Source organism: Triturus cristatus, chromosome 3_1 (assembly GCF_964204655.1).
Source record: "Triturus cristatus chromosome 3_1, aTriCri1.1, whole genome shotgun sequence".
NCBI lineage: Eukaryota > Metazoa > Chordata > Amphibia > Caudata > Salamandridae > Triturus > Triturus cristatus.
In genome coordinates this window covers 447,853,174-447,870,431 of record NC_140583.1, presented here as the reverse complement: position 1 = coordinate 447,870,431, position 17,258 = coordinate 447,853,174, and the positions used below count along the sequence as shown (strand labels likewise).

The 17,258-nt window shown below is 46.6% G+C and overlaps 1 protein-coding gene across 4 annotated transcripts in view; it reads right to left on the bottom strand.

Moving 5' to 3' along the window:
- Positions 1-17,258, bottom strand: part of LOC146860386 (transient receptor potential cation channel subfamily M member 7-like) — a 1,286,036-nt gene that overhangs the window by 292,936 nt on the left and 975,842 nt on the right. For all 4 annotated transcript variants that reach the window (XM_085644245.1, XM_085644247.1, XM_085644246.1 and 1 more), the window contains 2 exons: positions 15,178-15,310; positions 7,007-8,052 (listed from right to left, as the gene is read on the bottom strand). In XM_085644245.1, the coding sequence (XP_085500371.1) occupies positions 7,007-8,052; positions 15,178-15,310 (1,179 nt within the window). The remainder of the gene's footprint in view (positions 1-7,006; positions 8,053-15,177; positions 15,311-17,258) is intronic.

Genomic DNA, 17,258 nt, shown 5'->3' with positions numbered 1-17,258 from the left:
TTCGCATTTGCAAGAGTTTAAGCTATTGGCATTGTAAATGACAATGCCTTTTATTTATGTTTTAAAAACCAACACGTAAATAAAATGCATTGAAATTTACAATGCCAACAGCTCAAACTCTCGCAAATGTTAGACTTATTTCATTGCAAATGCTTGTTCTTCATGTTTGGAAGACCAAGCATATTACAAAACAGTTACCCCTGGTACAACTCTAATAAAACAAGAATGCTGCCGAAGCTTCTCCTGCTGCCGCCGGGAGACAGATGTTCCATAAAAAACAGGTCCCTTCAGCCCTCTGTACTTTGAAAGTGCACAAAGAGGAAAGGAAGTCGGAAGGCGGTGGTGGGGCTTTGGGAGCTCGATCTAACACTGGACTCGAGCTGGGCTGCTGCTGCAGAGTCAAGCAAGGAGGCCCCACACCCTCCACAGCTAAGGCGAAATGACATCTGCTTTAGGGAAAGTAAAGAAATATTCAATTTCTTTGCAGCTGAAGCAATCGCAGCAGCCGTGTTTCAGCTTTAAATGTTTAAAGCTAAAGCGGGGCTGGCAGCATTGTAACAGAAAGAAAATTTTAAAAAAATTTAAAACATGCAGCCGTGTTTGTGATCGCAAGGGAACAAAAGTATAGTGCAGCACCATTATTAGCGCTAAAGGCTGCCGCACTAGTTAAATAAAACAATAAAATAAACCATTGTGGGAGAGCGGGCCCTACCTGCAAAAGCAGGCGGAAGAAAGCCCTTCAAGAAAATAGTGCTTGAAGGATGTAATTGAAGCATACTGTGTAACAATCAACCAAGGAGACAAGGCGGTACCGAGGTGGGACTAACAAGCCTCATAATCAATAATCAATAAAAGCCAGCATTTTCGAAGGACAATGACACAAAGCCAATGACAAATATGGGCGGAGAGTGGACGAGGCTTCCACAGCATACCCTACTGCAGCATGCCTTGCAGAGCGAGCAGCACATGCGCGCTGCCACTAGGCTCGACCTAAAAATGGAGAGAACCTCAATTGATAATAACAAATGTTCTACTTTTCTATCTTCCCATACTTCACCTGATAAAAGCATTACCTACTTGTGTGGCTGGGCTCATGACTCATGACAGGTAAGTTCTCAAAATGGAACAAGAAAACACCAAAATTGTTCTTTCCAAATCCACTTCTTCTGGCAATGTGGGTAACAACAGTAGGCACCTAAGGAAACCTACCAACCTTGGATATTTCTGAAATTAGACATCAAGGGAAGTCCAAGGTGGTGCTACCTGCAGGGATCCCACAACCAAGAGTGCACTTCAAACATGAAATATTGGGTAAAATCACAGATTTTCCTCATATTTCTGTGAGGGGAAGTTCTGGGTCTGTGGGGATCCACACAATTCCTATCATGCAGCATTCCCATACTCCTGACAGGTCAAGCCCCACAAGTGGATTAATGGTCTTATCACCCATGACAGGAAAAGGTTCAACATGCAAAAAGGAACTATCAAGAATGTTCCTTTGACAATGTGGGTAACTGCAGTATGGGGGTTGGTAAGTTTCCCTAGGTGCCGATCTCAGGTTGAAATGTTGAGGCCATCCCCTGTGAGATTAAACTGAGTGTTTTACACATTTTAAAACATTTGCAGGACATTCTAGGTATGAAAACATGCAGGGATCCAAACATGCCACACCACTCCGGATTCCCCTGGATTGCTAGGTTTCAGAAATGCCCAGGATTGGAAGGGCTTCCTGGTTGCTGGCTGATCTAGAACATGAATACTGCAGCCATTCCCCATGGCAAGTGAGAATTACCTGGGATTTATTTGGCCATAGGTTTGACATATGGGCCGGCAAAGAGGGGGTACACCCCACTCTTATTCCTGCTTTGGGCAGAAATACTGTCTGGTGCCAGATGCAATGATTGCCAGTAACCCACCTCGTTGCTTTTCCCATTTTATCCTGGTAGACTTTCTAAACTTCCAGGTGGAGGACTGAGGTGTTTAACACATTATAGCCCAACTTCGAGAGCTCAGAAATCCCACCAGATGATCAAAGAAAAATGGAGAAACAGAATTGGGTGAGACCGTGCCCAAAGCACTACTCTTGTAGTTCTAAATAGTTACTGTCTTTACCGAGAGTTAAGTAGCATGAGCGATGTGGTGGCAGCATACCATACTCTTTGTGATGATGATCATTACCAGCCCACTCATGTAAAGGTGTGCTACTTCGTGCTTAAATTGCCCTTGGCCTACATGATCTTAGCATGTAATGCTGTCCAGCACACATGGAGTTGTGTGTGCATGCTGTGTTGTATGTGTGCCTGTGACTGATACAATACATGGAGGCCTATGGGTTCAATATTGGAAACCCAGGGCTTTGGGAAAGAATGTGATGGAGAGGAGTCATCCCATACAGATTTGTGGATTTCACGGAACTGGGTGAGACACATACTGGAGGAAAGGAAAGCCAGGCTATCTTGTACACTTCAAAAGTACTCTGATTCTGGAAAGGACACTGAACAGGGGGAACTGGGCACATCTCAGAAAGAGGATGGGGCTGATAAGGGTAACACTGCAGATGCAGGGAATCATAAAGGTTGGGCCTTTGTAAACTTTTGTTAGGCATATATCAGTGAGTGTGACAGTCAGGTGTGATGCTCGAGGCTAGGGGTGGGTGGAATTTGCGAAATTGCCTTTTGCAAAATTTCGTGAAACGGCAAAAAATCTCTGTGAACATGTGAAATTTCGCGTGCTCGCGGAGATTTTGGGTTGAATAGTGCGTTACTGAATTTGAGCTTCAACTCAGGCACCTGCTTTATTTATATCTGTAAGTGCTTCCTGTTGAGGTTTAATTTTTGTGACAGGAGCATCGTGCCAGAATGAATCCTTCCCTGCATGTTTATCCAAGAAGATGCCACCGTTTTGTGCAATACCTCTATTCAACTGGAGTACTTTCTAATGGCTAATCAGTAAGTGCTACCTCGTTGGGTAAATGCATAGTCCGTTTCCTACACTACAGCTGCGTAAAGGGCCAGAAGAGTTGTCTCCAGTGACCATGTGTGCCTGTAACTTTGCCACCGCGCCGATGGGCGCCGGGGTCCCTTGAGTGAGCTATCCATCATAGTGGGGAAAGGGCGGGAAGATGTTGCACACAGTTAGTGTGTGTGGGGCCAAACGGGCGGGGCTTCTCGGCCAGTTCACATGCCTCTTGTTTATAAAGGATCAGAGCAGGGTCTCTGAGGCATACAAGGAGAAGGAACCGCCTTGTCACAGGAAGTACACGAGGATTGCGCTCGAGTAAATCAAGGATGCAAAGACCACCAGCAAGGATTACACCTAACATCTCAGGGTGGAAATGGGGAGAACTGACATCTGCTTAACCACGCTCACAAATTCTACACGAGGATTGAGCTCGAGAAAATGAAGGATGCAAACACAACCATCAAGGATTACAGCGAACATTTCAGAGTGGAAATGGGGCGAACTGACATCTGCTTAGCCACCACTACGCTCACAAATGTTTTGGCAGATTAATGCGTTCCAGAATTTGAGCTTCAACTCGGGCACCTGCTTTATTTATATCTGTAAGTGCTTCCTGTTGAGGTTTAATTTTTGTGACAGGAGCATCGTGCCAGAATGAATCCTTCCCTGCATGTTTATCCAAGAAGCTGCCACCGTTTTGTGCAATACCTCTATTCAACTGGAGTACTTTCTAATGGCTAATCAGTAAGTGCTACCTCGTTGGGTAAATGCATAGTCCGTTTCCTACACTACAGCTGCGTAAAGGGCCAGAAGAGTTGTGTCCAGTGACCATGTGTGCCTGTAACTTTGCCACCGCGCCGATGGGCGCCGGGGTCCCTTGAGTGAGCTGTCCATCATAGTGGGGAAAGGGCGGGAAGATGTTGCACACCGCTAGTGTGTGTGGGGCCAAACGGGCGGGGCTTCTCGGCCAGTTCACATGCCTCTTGTTTATAAAGGATCAGAGCAGGGTCTCTGAGGCAGACAAGGAGAAGGAACCGCCTTGTCACAGGAAGTACACGGAGATTGCGCTCGAGTAAATCAAGGATGCAAAGACCACCAGCAAGGATTACACCTAACATCTCAGGGTGGAAATGGGGAGAACTGACATCTGCTTAACCACGCTCACAAATTCTACACGAGGATTGAGCTCGAGAAAATGAAGGATGCAAACACCACCATCAAGGATTACAGCTAACATTTCAGAGTGGAAATGGGGCGAACTGACATCTGCTTAGCCACCATTACGCTCACAAATGTTTTGGCAGATTAATGCGTTCCAGAATTTGAGCTTCAACTCGGGCACCTGCTTTATTTATATCTGTAAGTGCTTCCTGTTGAGGTTTAGTGACAGGAGCATCGTGCCATATGAATCCTGCCCTGCATATTTCCGTTCCACCGCGGATGTTTCAACATTCTCGCGTTCCGCGCGGAACGCGAAAATGCCGAAATTTCGCAAGTTCCGCGAGCCGAACGGAATTTGTCACCCACCCCTACTCGAAGCACTCCCATGGTCTGTGTGTTGTGAGACTATCAAGGTTGATATATCTCCTCCGCTTCCTAGATAAAGGACAGAACACAGGAGTGGGTGCTTCAAAGGAAGGAACACCCACCACACACATTTCACATAGAAAGACACTATACCACATCTGTGTGTGGAAATGGATTATACGAAGTGGAGCTTTAGTCTCTGAAAATGTCAAAAGTCAAGCAGTCAATGGTGGCTGTACATCAACATGGAGAAGCTCAACAAGCATTCTGCCTTTTGTGACCAGGATTGGGGACTGAGGTCTAATAGCCACCCTTCTGTGTGAGGGGATTTCACCAAGAAGAATCAAGACTGCTTGCCCCAGGGCATCAGCATCTGCCTGCCTACCGAGACCAGAGCACCCTGTGTGAAGGAGGAGAGCATCTGAGGGGACTGATATTCAGTAGGGGATCCTGTCGAATGGATCACTGAAGGAAAGTATAAGGTCCACAGTCCTGTTAAGGACTGCTGCACTGATTGGACCATCTGCCCGTTTGTTGCCCACGTTGGCAAACCGTATGTCAGAGGGGGCCACCATGAAGCCTAGCTGCAACGATCAGGCTATCCACTCGTATGATGTCCAAGTCACCAACCCTGTATGCCAGAGAAGGCAACCGTAAAGTAAAGTAAAAGACTGCTGCACTGATCGGGCTGTCTGACCCAGTACTGCCCAAGTCTGTGGGCCATCAGCCAATATGCTTTCCAAGTTGGTCACATCCTATGTCAGAGGGAGCTGCCGTGAAGTAAAGCACTTCCGCACTGATCGGGCTGTCTGCCCGTGTGTTGTCCAAGTCTGCATACCTGAATGCCAGACGGGCCCACCATGAAGTAATGTGTTGCAGCACCGATTGGGTCATTCGTCACTCTGCTGCCCAAGTCGGCGAACCTATGTGATGGAGGGCTCCACCATAAAGTAAAGCATAGCCCTACTGATTGGTTTGTCAACCCGTGTACTGCTCATAGTGGCGACCTGTATGCCAGAGGTGGCCACTGTGAAGTAAAGTGTTGCCCTACTGATTGGGCAGGCCTCCTGGGTGCTGCTCAAGTTGCTAACCCGGTATGCCAGAGGGGCCCACTGTGAAGAGCTGGGGGCGTCCACCTGGTGCAATGCTGTGAAGAGTGAAGTCGATCGCAGCTGCAGGGTGCAATCGTGAAAAGCCATGGGCTTTGATATTGTGCACCTCGAGCACCAACTCAAGCATTGGAGATCAAGTGGCTGTCCAAGACCTGTTGTCGGGATCAGACGAAATTACCCTATCACCGGAGGAGCACTAGCTGGGCCTAACCTGAAAGTTGTCTCACGTAAATGGAGATTAACCACTACCAGTAAACAGGGAGGTGGGACTCAAGGCCTTACCCGGCCAATGCTAGGGTGGGGGTACTTGGTGGGGTACTCATCTCAATTTGCGCTCTCCAGGGAGACAGAAGGAATGTGTGGGAACTGTGTGGTAGGGGAGCAATAGCTTATTCTGTGGAGGGATGCTCTCCTACAATATATTTCCAGGTGGTCAAGCGAGGTGGATTCTTACTCTGGGATCTTCCTTCTGCAGCAATACCCGAGATGGAATGCATTCAGAAGTGGTACCCTTCGAAAGGGGAGACTCTCTCCTTTCCAACATTATCTCTCCCATAGAGATCAATGCTCGGGGGATGCAACTGTTCCCCCGAGCACTGATTACAGTTTAAAGCCAAAGCCGGCTGGTTTCAATTCCAAATTGTGATGATGTGCATGGGCTGTGCACGCCAATCATCATTCACAAAACAAAGTGTCAGGATGCTGGGGATTCTTTTCTTTTTATCCCAGCAACGTAATACGATATCATGAAAAGAGAAGTTCTGTGGTGAGCACCAGAGAACTTTCCAGCTCTAGCTGCCTGGATGAGATTATCTCATACATAGCAGAATCAGGGCTGTGCTGTGGACATCATCATCTCATCTAGCTCAGTCAACTGGTTAATGTGCTAACGCATGCAAACACAGGCATGCACAAATACGCACAGATTGTTTGTGACCTGCGTCTCTGTGACCTACGCCTTTCTCGGCTTCCAATGTCGGCACACTCTTTTTTATTTTCAAAGCCTGAGTTGCTGCTATTTTTTTTGTTGCATTTCCTTGGCCTGTGAATTGCAGAAATGCAAGCTTTGGTATAAAAACATGTTAAAAATATAAAAAGCACGGTAAAAGATAGGTTGCATGCTGACACCTTCCAGAAGGCAATTCCATTTTACATTGTGGAATGTTTATATTTTAAGGGAGTCCATTAATGAGCTCTTCAAGCCTACATGGGTTGACGTGTGTGTTTCTGCTGTCAGATTGTGATACTAAAAATTTTAGACCTGATGGGCACAGTCGATTTATGGGAAAATGCCTACAGACAGAAATAATGATACCATTAGGCTGCAAATCACAGAAAAAATATCAGATAAGCAGAATCACTGGCAAGATAATACACCAAAAAACAAAATTTGTTTGAAATCCCACCTGAGGTTGTGTAGTTGATCCACAGTTTTTGTAGAAGTCCCTTTTCAACTGGGCCATTAACAGGTTTGTCTTTTTCTTCCTCTGCACATGTAGTAATAATGTCTACAACTTCTTCTTTCAAATTCAGGTTATTGTGTACACCACCACAGGAGGAAGAGGTGTGTTGGTATGTCTGGTTGCAAGAGACAAGAGTTTTCTTTTCATGACTGCTCAGACGATTAGAGTCGACAGAGGCCTGGTGATCTGACATGTGTGTAGCATTGTTTTTATCAGCTTTGTGATTGTCCATGACATTTCCTTCATCATCTACAAAACCCATATTAACGTGTCCGCCACTATCGATGCATATGTTTGTTGGAGCATGGCAAGCTGTGTTACTATCAACAGTACATGGGTAATTTCTGAAGATAGAGGCATTCAACCTGCTAGGCCTTAATGCACTATCATCTACCACTTGATCCTCTGTAGCAGCTTTAGAGAGAACAGTCTCCTCATTTGTTAATTGAGACTCCTGTGAATATTTGCAACTAGGTTCTGACGGAGTGCTAAGAAAGAACTGAATTCTGGGAACTGAAAGCCTGTCACTTTTAGTTGAATTTGTCTGTTTCTGATTGTCAATGTGGGATTTTGAGAGTTCTGCACCATGTCCTCTTTCTAAGTATGGATCTACCATGCAAAGGCCAGTTCCATTATTCCATGAAGGAACAGTGAGAAAATTGTTGTTTGTGGTGTCATGCCTGCCTTGTAGAAAAGGAGATCCTACAAAATTTCCAATGCTAATCTTCTTCCATTTTGAACACATTAGGAGGTCGTCATCTTCAATATTTAGTCCTAAATTTTCTGAAATGCTCATCTTACGAGAAAATTCATTTTGGACCTTACTGGCTTCTGAAGCTTTATCAGCTGTGAGTTTTTTCATTGTATCTAAAGTGAGAGCCGAAAGGTCTTGTAAGTGGCCTATGTGAGCATCTAAAGAGTGCAACGAATGCTTTATGTAACAAACTTGATCTCCAACTTCTTTCATTTGAGCAGCAATTTTTTCAACCCTAGGGAAACAAAAACAAAACACATTTAAATCACTACAGAGTGGTTTTGCTCAACTTAGAAAATCCCCCACAGTTAAACAAAAATGAACCAGCAGTTGGCATGTGATTTCTAATTAATAATATGACTCTATATCATTAGTGCATTTAAAAATTCCTTATAGAAGCAATTTGAACATCCAAAAAGAAACCAAAAAGAAAAATCAACTTATGCTGCACAATCTCCACAATATATGCAAGGCATTGTCCTAAGAAGATGTAAATATCAGGCTGCCTAAGGAGACCATGGACACTCAATAACAGAACCACATTACCGTAGACATATCTAAGGGCTGCAGTTCTTTTTGGAGCATAACACAGGACCAAGTTATATCGTGGTAGGGGGTGTGGCCAAGATGTGCCACCATCCTGTGAGGTCGAGACCAGGTGTGGCTGCATTTACCCGATGGGCTTGCTCATGCCTGTGGACAGCCCCGGAGCCTGAATGGGCAGTGGCACGGCCCTCCGATTGAGCCGGGTCGACATGAACTGTGAGGTGTTGAATGTGACACTGGCCTGGCAGTCTGTGGGTATCTGGGCCCCTAGGGCGGTCCAGTTGAAGGACAGAGGCTGCAGAAGAGGACACAGGGGCAACAGCATGGGCTCTGACACATTGGCATGGAGCCCGCGAGATGTGCAGGCTGGGTGCCTGCCCCATATTGGGTACACTGTCTGGCTTGCAGTGCGTGATTCATGCCCCAGGCCCAAGTTAATCTATATTGGTGTTGAAATTCTGAATTAGAGAGGACCTTCTGACAAAGGTGAGAGCCACGCCTCATGGCGCATCTTGAGGGCACCCAAAGGATATCACACAATTCGCCCTCGCCCCTTGCTGCTAGGGGCCTCTGTTGCGCCTTGCCCTTATGATTGGTGGAAGTGTGCTCCCAGCAAGCATCCAAGAGAACCTGCTGTGCCTGCTATGACCTCTATCACGATAGGCAAGTCTAAACAGCTCAAATTAACTCAGGACAAGATGTCCATGGGCTAGCGGGAACCGCTGCAGCAGCGAGGTGCACTGCTTAATCACATGGAGTCCACACTAGATGCACACACAGGTAAGTTTGACACCATTCTGTGTGCTATACAGGACACCAAGATGTCCCTTGAGGCAAAAATAGACTCTGTGGCACTAGATGGCAACCTCTTGAGGGTAGACCACAGAAACCAGACAGAGTCTAAAGCAATAAGTCCACACTCACAACATGACACCCTTCATGTCCAGGAGCTGCAGAAACAACTGAAGGGCCTGCAGAAGTAAGTAATGCTTCGGCTCAGGGCGGAGGATGCAGAGTGGTACTCAAGTCTCAAAAAAGTACAAATTGTGGGGATGCCGGAATGTGAGAAAGGCCCTAGTTTTTTGTTTTCTGAAAGCTGGCTCTCCCAGGAGGTGCACCAGGGCAAGGTCTCTAATTTGTTCTTCGTTTAGAGGGTCCCAGAGTGCTGGCCTTCGCCGCCCCCGGGTTTGCCACCTCGACCAAACATGGCCTGACTTTTAATCTATTGAGACAGGGACCAAATTCTACAAATGGACTCAACTAAGGGCCCTTGGGCCATGAATGGACAAGTGGTTAATGTCTACCCTGATTAAACTACTGAAGTTCAGCACCAGCACTCAAACTACACAGAGATCAAAAAACATATTTGTTTACTGGATCTTCGATACGCCCGAATGTACTCAGCCACATTACCACTCATGGAGAATGGCAAATCCATCTTTTTTACTACATCTGTAGCAGCATGGTAATGGCTACAATCAAAGGAGATCAGCATGCCTTCGAAGCAGGGATGGAAGATGGGCCATAGGAACAGTGCCATCCCCAGAAGCAGCGTCCGAGGAGGCCCAGGGGCTGCCCTACAATGAAGGAGACAGCAGAGATGAGAGCACAGGTGGTGGCAGATGTTTTACAGCAAAACTCCTGCCTGGGCTAGGTATCTCCCTTGTACCAGGACCCTGCTGACAATCTTGGTGATACAGAATTGCAATCCTCTGGCTCAGATAGCCCTGGCAGCTGGAGACATCATTTAACTCTTGCTAGCGAGCACATGGCACAGCACATAGGTATTCATATAATGCAGACGTTGAAGAGATATGGGCGGCTGGGACTTGTGCGGACACTACAGCAGTGACAGCTGATGAAGGGGGAATGCCCCGCATTGGAGCGGGCTCTTGCCTGCCACGCACCTCTGTGCTGTTTTATTGATGGAGGACCAAAAGACAAAACATTTACTGTGACCGTTCCATGCTGGTTACATGGGTGGTGGCCAGTTGAAGTCGTATCCCTGGGAGGTGGTGTTGGGGATATTGATTATTCATATGTTGACCCTGCTAGTTAATTGAGACACAGTCCCAGTAGGTGGGTGGGCCGGCCATCTGGATCATATAGCTTATAAGCCTGGGGATGGACTACATGAGCAGTTTGTGACTTTGAGTGAACGTGTCTGACCCATAGCGGTACAATGTAACTTTCTGCCTTGAAATGTCTGGGATATGGCTAGCCCCCTGAAGAGATATGGGATACACATTTACTTGAAGCATCAGCCCATATACTTCGCCTGCCTACAAGAAACACACCTAATGAGGCCAGAGCTTAGGAACGAAGCCAAACATGAATGGTACAAATACACTGTACCATGCATTCTGCCTATGCGAAGGGAGTGCTGATGTTGGTCACTCCTGGGGTCCCTTATATTGTGCAGCATAACCAGATCAATCTAGAGGGTCGATATGCTGGGGTTGAGGGCTGGTTGGATGGAGAGCCTCTCACAATTACTGTGATTCACACCCCAAACTTGCAGCAGATTGCGTTCTTTGACACCGACTCAGACTACGCTCAAAAACCCTTGCTTCTGGTAGGAGGAGACTTCAACTGTGTTAAAGACACAGATGCTGAACGTTCATTGTCACCTTTTCCAGGGGCATCTGGCCACAGGGTTGCACAGCGTTTTAAAAGGCGGCAAGAGGACAGGCAACCAGTGGATGCTTGGAGACACATGCGCCCCAAGAACAGGGAGTATTCATTCTATTCTCAGATGCAATGCATACACATGAGACTAGATTAATGGTTCTGCACTGGGGACATGAGTCAGAGGGCGCTTGACACTAAGTACCTGGGGTGAACCCTATCAGATTACAACCCATTGAAGCTGACAGTGACCTGCAGAGAGGTTGCATGAATGTCCCCACCTGGAGACTGAGAGCAGAGGAACTAATGGATAACTACTTCTGTGAACAAATAGGCGCATACATACAGCAATACTTCACTGAAAATAAGGGGTCGGCTATGGACAGGATGGTTGAGTAAGACACTTTTAAGGTCATTATAAGAGGCTGCTGTTATCAAGACCTTGTGGGGTGTGTGATGCACGATATGTGAGGAGTTGCATTAAATAGAGGGGGCTGAGACTCAGAACTGCAGCACAAGCTGGGTTGTTTATCCTACACGGAGTTTGTGGCGCATAGGCACACAAAGGGAGACAAAGCAGACAGGGTGCTTGCCTGGCTTTTGAAATCCGATGTACACCAGAGATCCGATTGGTGCCATCAGTAGTAGTGGTCAACATGCAGGAGGCTATTTGCAAAACATTCACGAGTACTACTGCAGGCTTTACACCATGCATTGATACACAGACCTCAGACTGACTGTATGAATACGTGCCTGCGATTCCCACCCCGTGATAGACCCGCTCCATCGCCACAAACTAGGAGAACCTCCACAAGTTGAAGAGATACGCACAGTGATCTCACAGATGGCGAGGAACTAGACACTTGGATTGGACATATTACCAGTGGAGTTCTAAACTACGTATGGGTCACCCCTGGCTGACAAATTGCTGCCTATATTTCAGGCTGCCTCACATGGGAGGAGCCCCTTGTGCTCCATGCGAGAAGTATTGATCGTGGTACTCCCAAAAAAGAGGAGAGACCCATTGGATGCCCAGTCCTATTGCCCTTTGTCACTTTTAAACCAGGATTATAAAATATTGAGCTGCATACTAGCCAATATACTTTGGTCTCTATTTCCGCCCCTAATTCACTCGGATCAAAATGTGGTGGTCCTTGAGCGCACACCTTCACGAACGTGCAGCGACTGTTTGCCCCAATGGATGCAGTGGGGACAGAAGGGGACATGGATGTGGTGGTGTCAGAGGACAGCAATAAAGCATTTGATACACTAGGCTCGCCCTACTTTCAGATGGTACAGGAGAAGCTGGGGCTGGGACTTCTGTGGTGGGTACAGCTTTTGTCACAAGACTGCTTGCTAGAATGAGCATCAGACAGGTAATCTCAAAGGAATTTGAAGTCACACACGGCAGGGTTGCTCTCGATCACCCATCATATTTACCCTGGTGATGGGTCCTTTGGCGGCCTGTTACGCCAGAGAACCCCAGTCTGGGGCATCCCTTTCGGGGGTGAGTGGCTGGTGATCTCACTGTATGCAGAGGTCTCTTGAACCTACAGTCGGAAGCCCTGAGTGTCATTTGCTAGGCTAATGGATGAATTGGACAGATTCGGGTCTAATATTCAATTGGGAAAGCCTTTATAAGTGGCTGATCCCGGAGAAGGCCGCCCTTCCTCACACTAGGCTGACATGGGCACCTGACACATTTAATTACGTAGGGGTAAATGTATATCACGAGGAAGATGATGTGGTGAGGGGTAACCTGCAGAGGGTGCTGGTGGCAACGAAGTGCTTAATAACCTTTTGGTGCTCTCTACCACTGTCTCTGGCACGGCACGTACCCATAACCAACATGTTGATCCTTCTGAGGCTGCTCTACCTGTTCTCTGCGATCCCACTGCCACGAAAACATCCCTTCTTTGGTGACCTGCTCACAATGCTCCTTGGCCTTATGTGGGGTGGCAAAAGGAAGAGAGTTATGTTCCACAAGACGCTGCTCCTGCTTGTTGTGGGCAGCCTAGGTACCCTGAACTACAGGTGGTACTGGACGGCGGAACAGCTTTAGTGGTCAATATTGGGGCTCAGGGCTGAAAGTGGACAGGAGGGGAGCGCACTAGCATACAATGGATCATCGAGTGATTGTTTGTGACTGAGCCACCAGACGAGGGATTGTCCAGGTTCTACAGTCACCAAGACTTGCTGGACCAAATACCTACAGGTGAAACGTAGCTACCACCACTATACTGCACAACTACCACAATGAGCACTCTCAGAACTTAAGAAGGTTTCCACAACATTTGACAGCCGGCTGTGGACATACAGGTAGGGGATATGTATGAGTTGGGAAAGCTGTGATTGTTCCCGACCTTGAAGGAAAATTTGAACTAGGGCCAGGCCAATCTGAGATGCATGGTACACTGACGCACAAATTGTGGTGGCTCTCGGGCCAGTCGGAGTCACCTGATAACACCATGCTACAATGCCTGCTGACACATGGCAGTGGGCTTAAAGTCATAACTTTCCTCTACACCGTCTTCCAGTAGCAACTGATGTGCCCTTGTGAGGATGTTATGACCAAATAGTCACAATGCTTTAATTGTGACCGATCAGACAAACCATGGCATACACCATACAGGTCTCACGCAACTCCAGATTCAAGGTCCTTCAGTTCAACTATTTCTATCAAACTTACATGTGAATTGGTTGAATTTTCCTGTGCTTGTCCTCTCAATGCCCCAGGTGTGGCACACTTGAGGCGCACTTCTACCACATGGTATGGGAGTGCCCGGAAATAGCGAAAGCAGTGCAAACAAACTTGATGGTACTGGTGGGTAAGGGCTGGACTCCCATACCAAGCTCTGCCTTCTAGGGTGTTGGGGTGGATGGCCAGGTTCAATTAAGACAAACTAGAGTTCAGGATGACTGATTTGTAGCTGACGTTATATAACACCGCAAAGTCATGGCCTGGAAGGTGTCAAAGCCCCCCGAATTGGTTATGATCTGGGACAAGGATCCAAAAAAATGAGCAATGGCAGAGCAACCCTTCCTTCATAGCATATGTCGCCAGACAGGGCTAGCAATTCGAATCATGATTTGGGACGCATATGTTACTAAACTAAAACTGTACACCAATGGTAGACCACCTTGAGTGCTGCACTAGGGACTACACTAGATGATCCTGACACCTGAACAATGTGGTCATGCTTAGAGGTTGACAGTGGAAGTGCACAGACAAGCCTGCAATGATGCCGTCTTGGAAAGCCTCCACAGTGGTACCACTGTTGCGGATGAGTATGGGTCCACACAGTGGGGTGCTGGGATGGGAGAAGGCTTGAGGGAGGTATCTTATCTGAATGTGCGGTGATACGCAGGCTCACTTGTACCAGACGTAGAGTTCGGTTCGCGTGTTGTTTTGCTGAGTTATCTACTTTTCTTTTCTGTGTTTCTCATTACCCTTTGCCGTTCAGCTCAGTCGCAGCTGTGGGTACTGGCCCAGAGCTGGTTGATGACTTAACTGCATGGTAATTGTGGTGGGAAGCGGACTGCCTTGGGCCATGATGCTGTTCCCCAGTTTCCCTCTCAAATCTGTTTGTATAAAGTGGTTGTAAAACTAATAAAGACCTGTTTTTATTTAAAGTTATGTCTTGATAGGATGGAAGAGGTTTGGACTTATTAGATGCAAAACTATTTCCAATGACTCCTCAATGTGAACTACAGCACTTCACTGTTTAGCTTGCTTTATGTGGGTATTTTTCTGGTGGGAGCAACAGTTCAAAACTGGATTCAGCATACCTTTATGGCATCACTCACCCCATCTGCTGGCATTTGCATTGCTGCATTACGACATCATTCTAATTTTCAGTGTCTAAGCCTTGAGAAAGTCTATCTGCAATTGGATGTGACATCTTTTGTCACATCTTCAATGCAAAGCATGTACATCTGGAGATGAAAAGTAAAATAAATTGTTCTTCTTGATACATGAGATTGTTGATCCAAAGCTTTTGGAATTTGCAGACGGTTTCGGCAGAGGTTGATTCCAGTACACATTGGGCGTTCATTAATATCACTGTGAGTGTACATATTTGAACACTACCCCCACCCACTCCTTAATTGCGATACTTTTTAATCTAGTACAAAATCCTCCATATAAACACATCCAAAGCCAGGATTTATTACATTTGTCTTTTACCTTTCCGAAGTTACCCTGATTCTTTGCTCACTTCCAGACTGGAATTCGTCTTCTTTTTTATTGAAATATATTTCAGCACAGCGTTCTTCAAAGTCATGAAGTTTCTTTTGATCTTCCTCTGTCAAGAAAAGCTCTACAAACAGTAATAAAATTAAATATTGGCGATAGAACAAATATTATTTTAGTCGGCACAGTTTTTAGTTAACGATTTTAAACACGAGCTTCTAACCCGGAGTGTCTTGGCCAAAGCTCATTGTCCCACTGGTCAATCATGAAGTATGACTTCTAGGATTTGGGTTTTCATTTTCAGTTACAAATGGATTGCATTTTAAAAAGCATTCTATTTAAAACGTATACACTCTTGGCGTATCTTCATCTTTCTATTTGAGACAAATTCATGGGCTATTAACAGAAATCCTAGGGTGTGACTGAAGGTAATGTCGGCATCAGGATAGACATGCTTTAAATAGGATGCTGTACGGGAGGCCTGTTCGCCACTGGAGAATATTACGCTTTAATATATTGATTAGATCATGTTTTAATTATTAACAATAATGGCTGTGGGAACTAACTAGGGGAGGGACATATTATTTTGAATGTGTTTCAGGACATTAAAGGTATATAACTCGGATTAGGCTTAGGTTTGCTTACCACATGCTATAATCAACCTATGAGGCCCATCTAACAAAGCAAAAACCAAAGGAAATGATGAACAGAGTGTTGAACATTGCAAGCACTCACCCCCAGTCAACTGATCTGGGTTTAATCCATCACCATTCTTTAGCCCACTCTGCCACCCCAGTTCAGACATGGCCATATGCAAATCAGTCTGACCCTGTGCCTCATGGGAACAGTCCAGCCCGAACTGCCAAGCCAAGTCTTCTCTGGACCGGAAACAAGCTTCCTAGGACCGGTTTCTGGCATTTCAGCCGTCTTCAGCCAGGCTTGCTTGAATCCAGTGGCAAAGTGAGCAAGGGACTCACGTCTGAGCATACCCTGCCAACTTATGGCGAACAAAGCAAAAACCAAAGGAAATGATGAACGGAGTGTTGAACATTGCAAGCACTAACCCCCAGTCAACTGATCTGGGTTTAATCCATCACCATTCTTTAGCCCACTCTGCCACCCCAGTTCAGACATGGCCATATGCAAATCAGTCTGACCCTGTGCCTCATGGGAACAGTCCAGCCCGAACTGCCAAGCCATGTCTTCTCTGGACCGGAAACAAGCTTCCTAGGACCGGTTTCTGGCATTTCAGCCGTCTTCAGCCAGGCTTGCTTGAATCCAGTGGCAAAGTGAGCAAGGGACTCACGTCTGAGCATACCCTGCCAACTTATGGCGAACAAAGCAAAAACCAAAGGAAATGATGAACGGAGTGTTGAACATTGCAAGCACTCACCCCCAGTCAACTGATCTGGGTTTAATCCATCACCATTCTTTAGCCCACTCTGCCACCCCAGTTCAGACATGGCCATATGCAAATCAGTCTGACCCTGTGCCTCATGGGAACAGTCCAGCCCGAACTGCCAAGCCATGTCTTCTCTGGACCGGAAACAAGCTTCCTAGGACCGGTTTCTGGCATTTCAGCCGTCTTCAGCCAGGCTTGCTTGAATCCAGTGGCAAAGTGAGCAAGGGACTCACGTCTGAGCATACCCTGCCAACTTATGGCGAACAAAGCAAAAACCAAAGGAAATGATGAACGGAGTGTTGAACATTGCAAGCACTCACCCCCAGTCAACTGATCTGGGTTTAATCCATCACCATTCTTTAGCCCACTCTGCCACCCCAGTTCAGACATGGCCATATGCAAATCAGTCTGACCCTGTGCCTCATGGGAACAGTCCAGCCCGAACTGCCAAGCCATGTCTTCTCTGGACCGGAAACAAGCTTCCTAGGACCGGTTTCTGGCATTTCAGCCGTCTTCAGCCAGGCTTGCTTGAATCCAGTGGCAAAGTGAGCAAGGGACTCACGTCTGAGCATACCCTGCCAACTTATGGCGAACAAAGCAAAAACCAAAGGAAATGATGAACGGAGTGTTGAACATTGCAAGCACTCACCCCCAGTCAACTGATCTGGGTTTA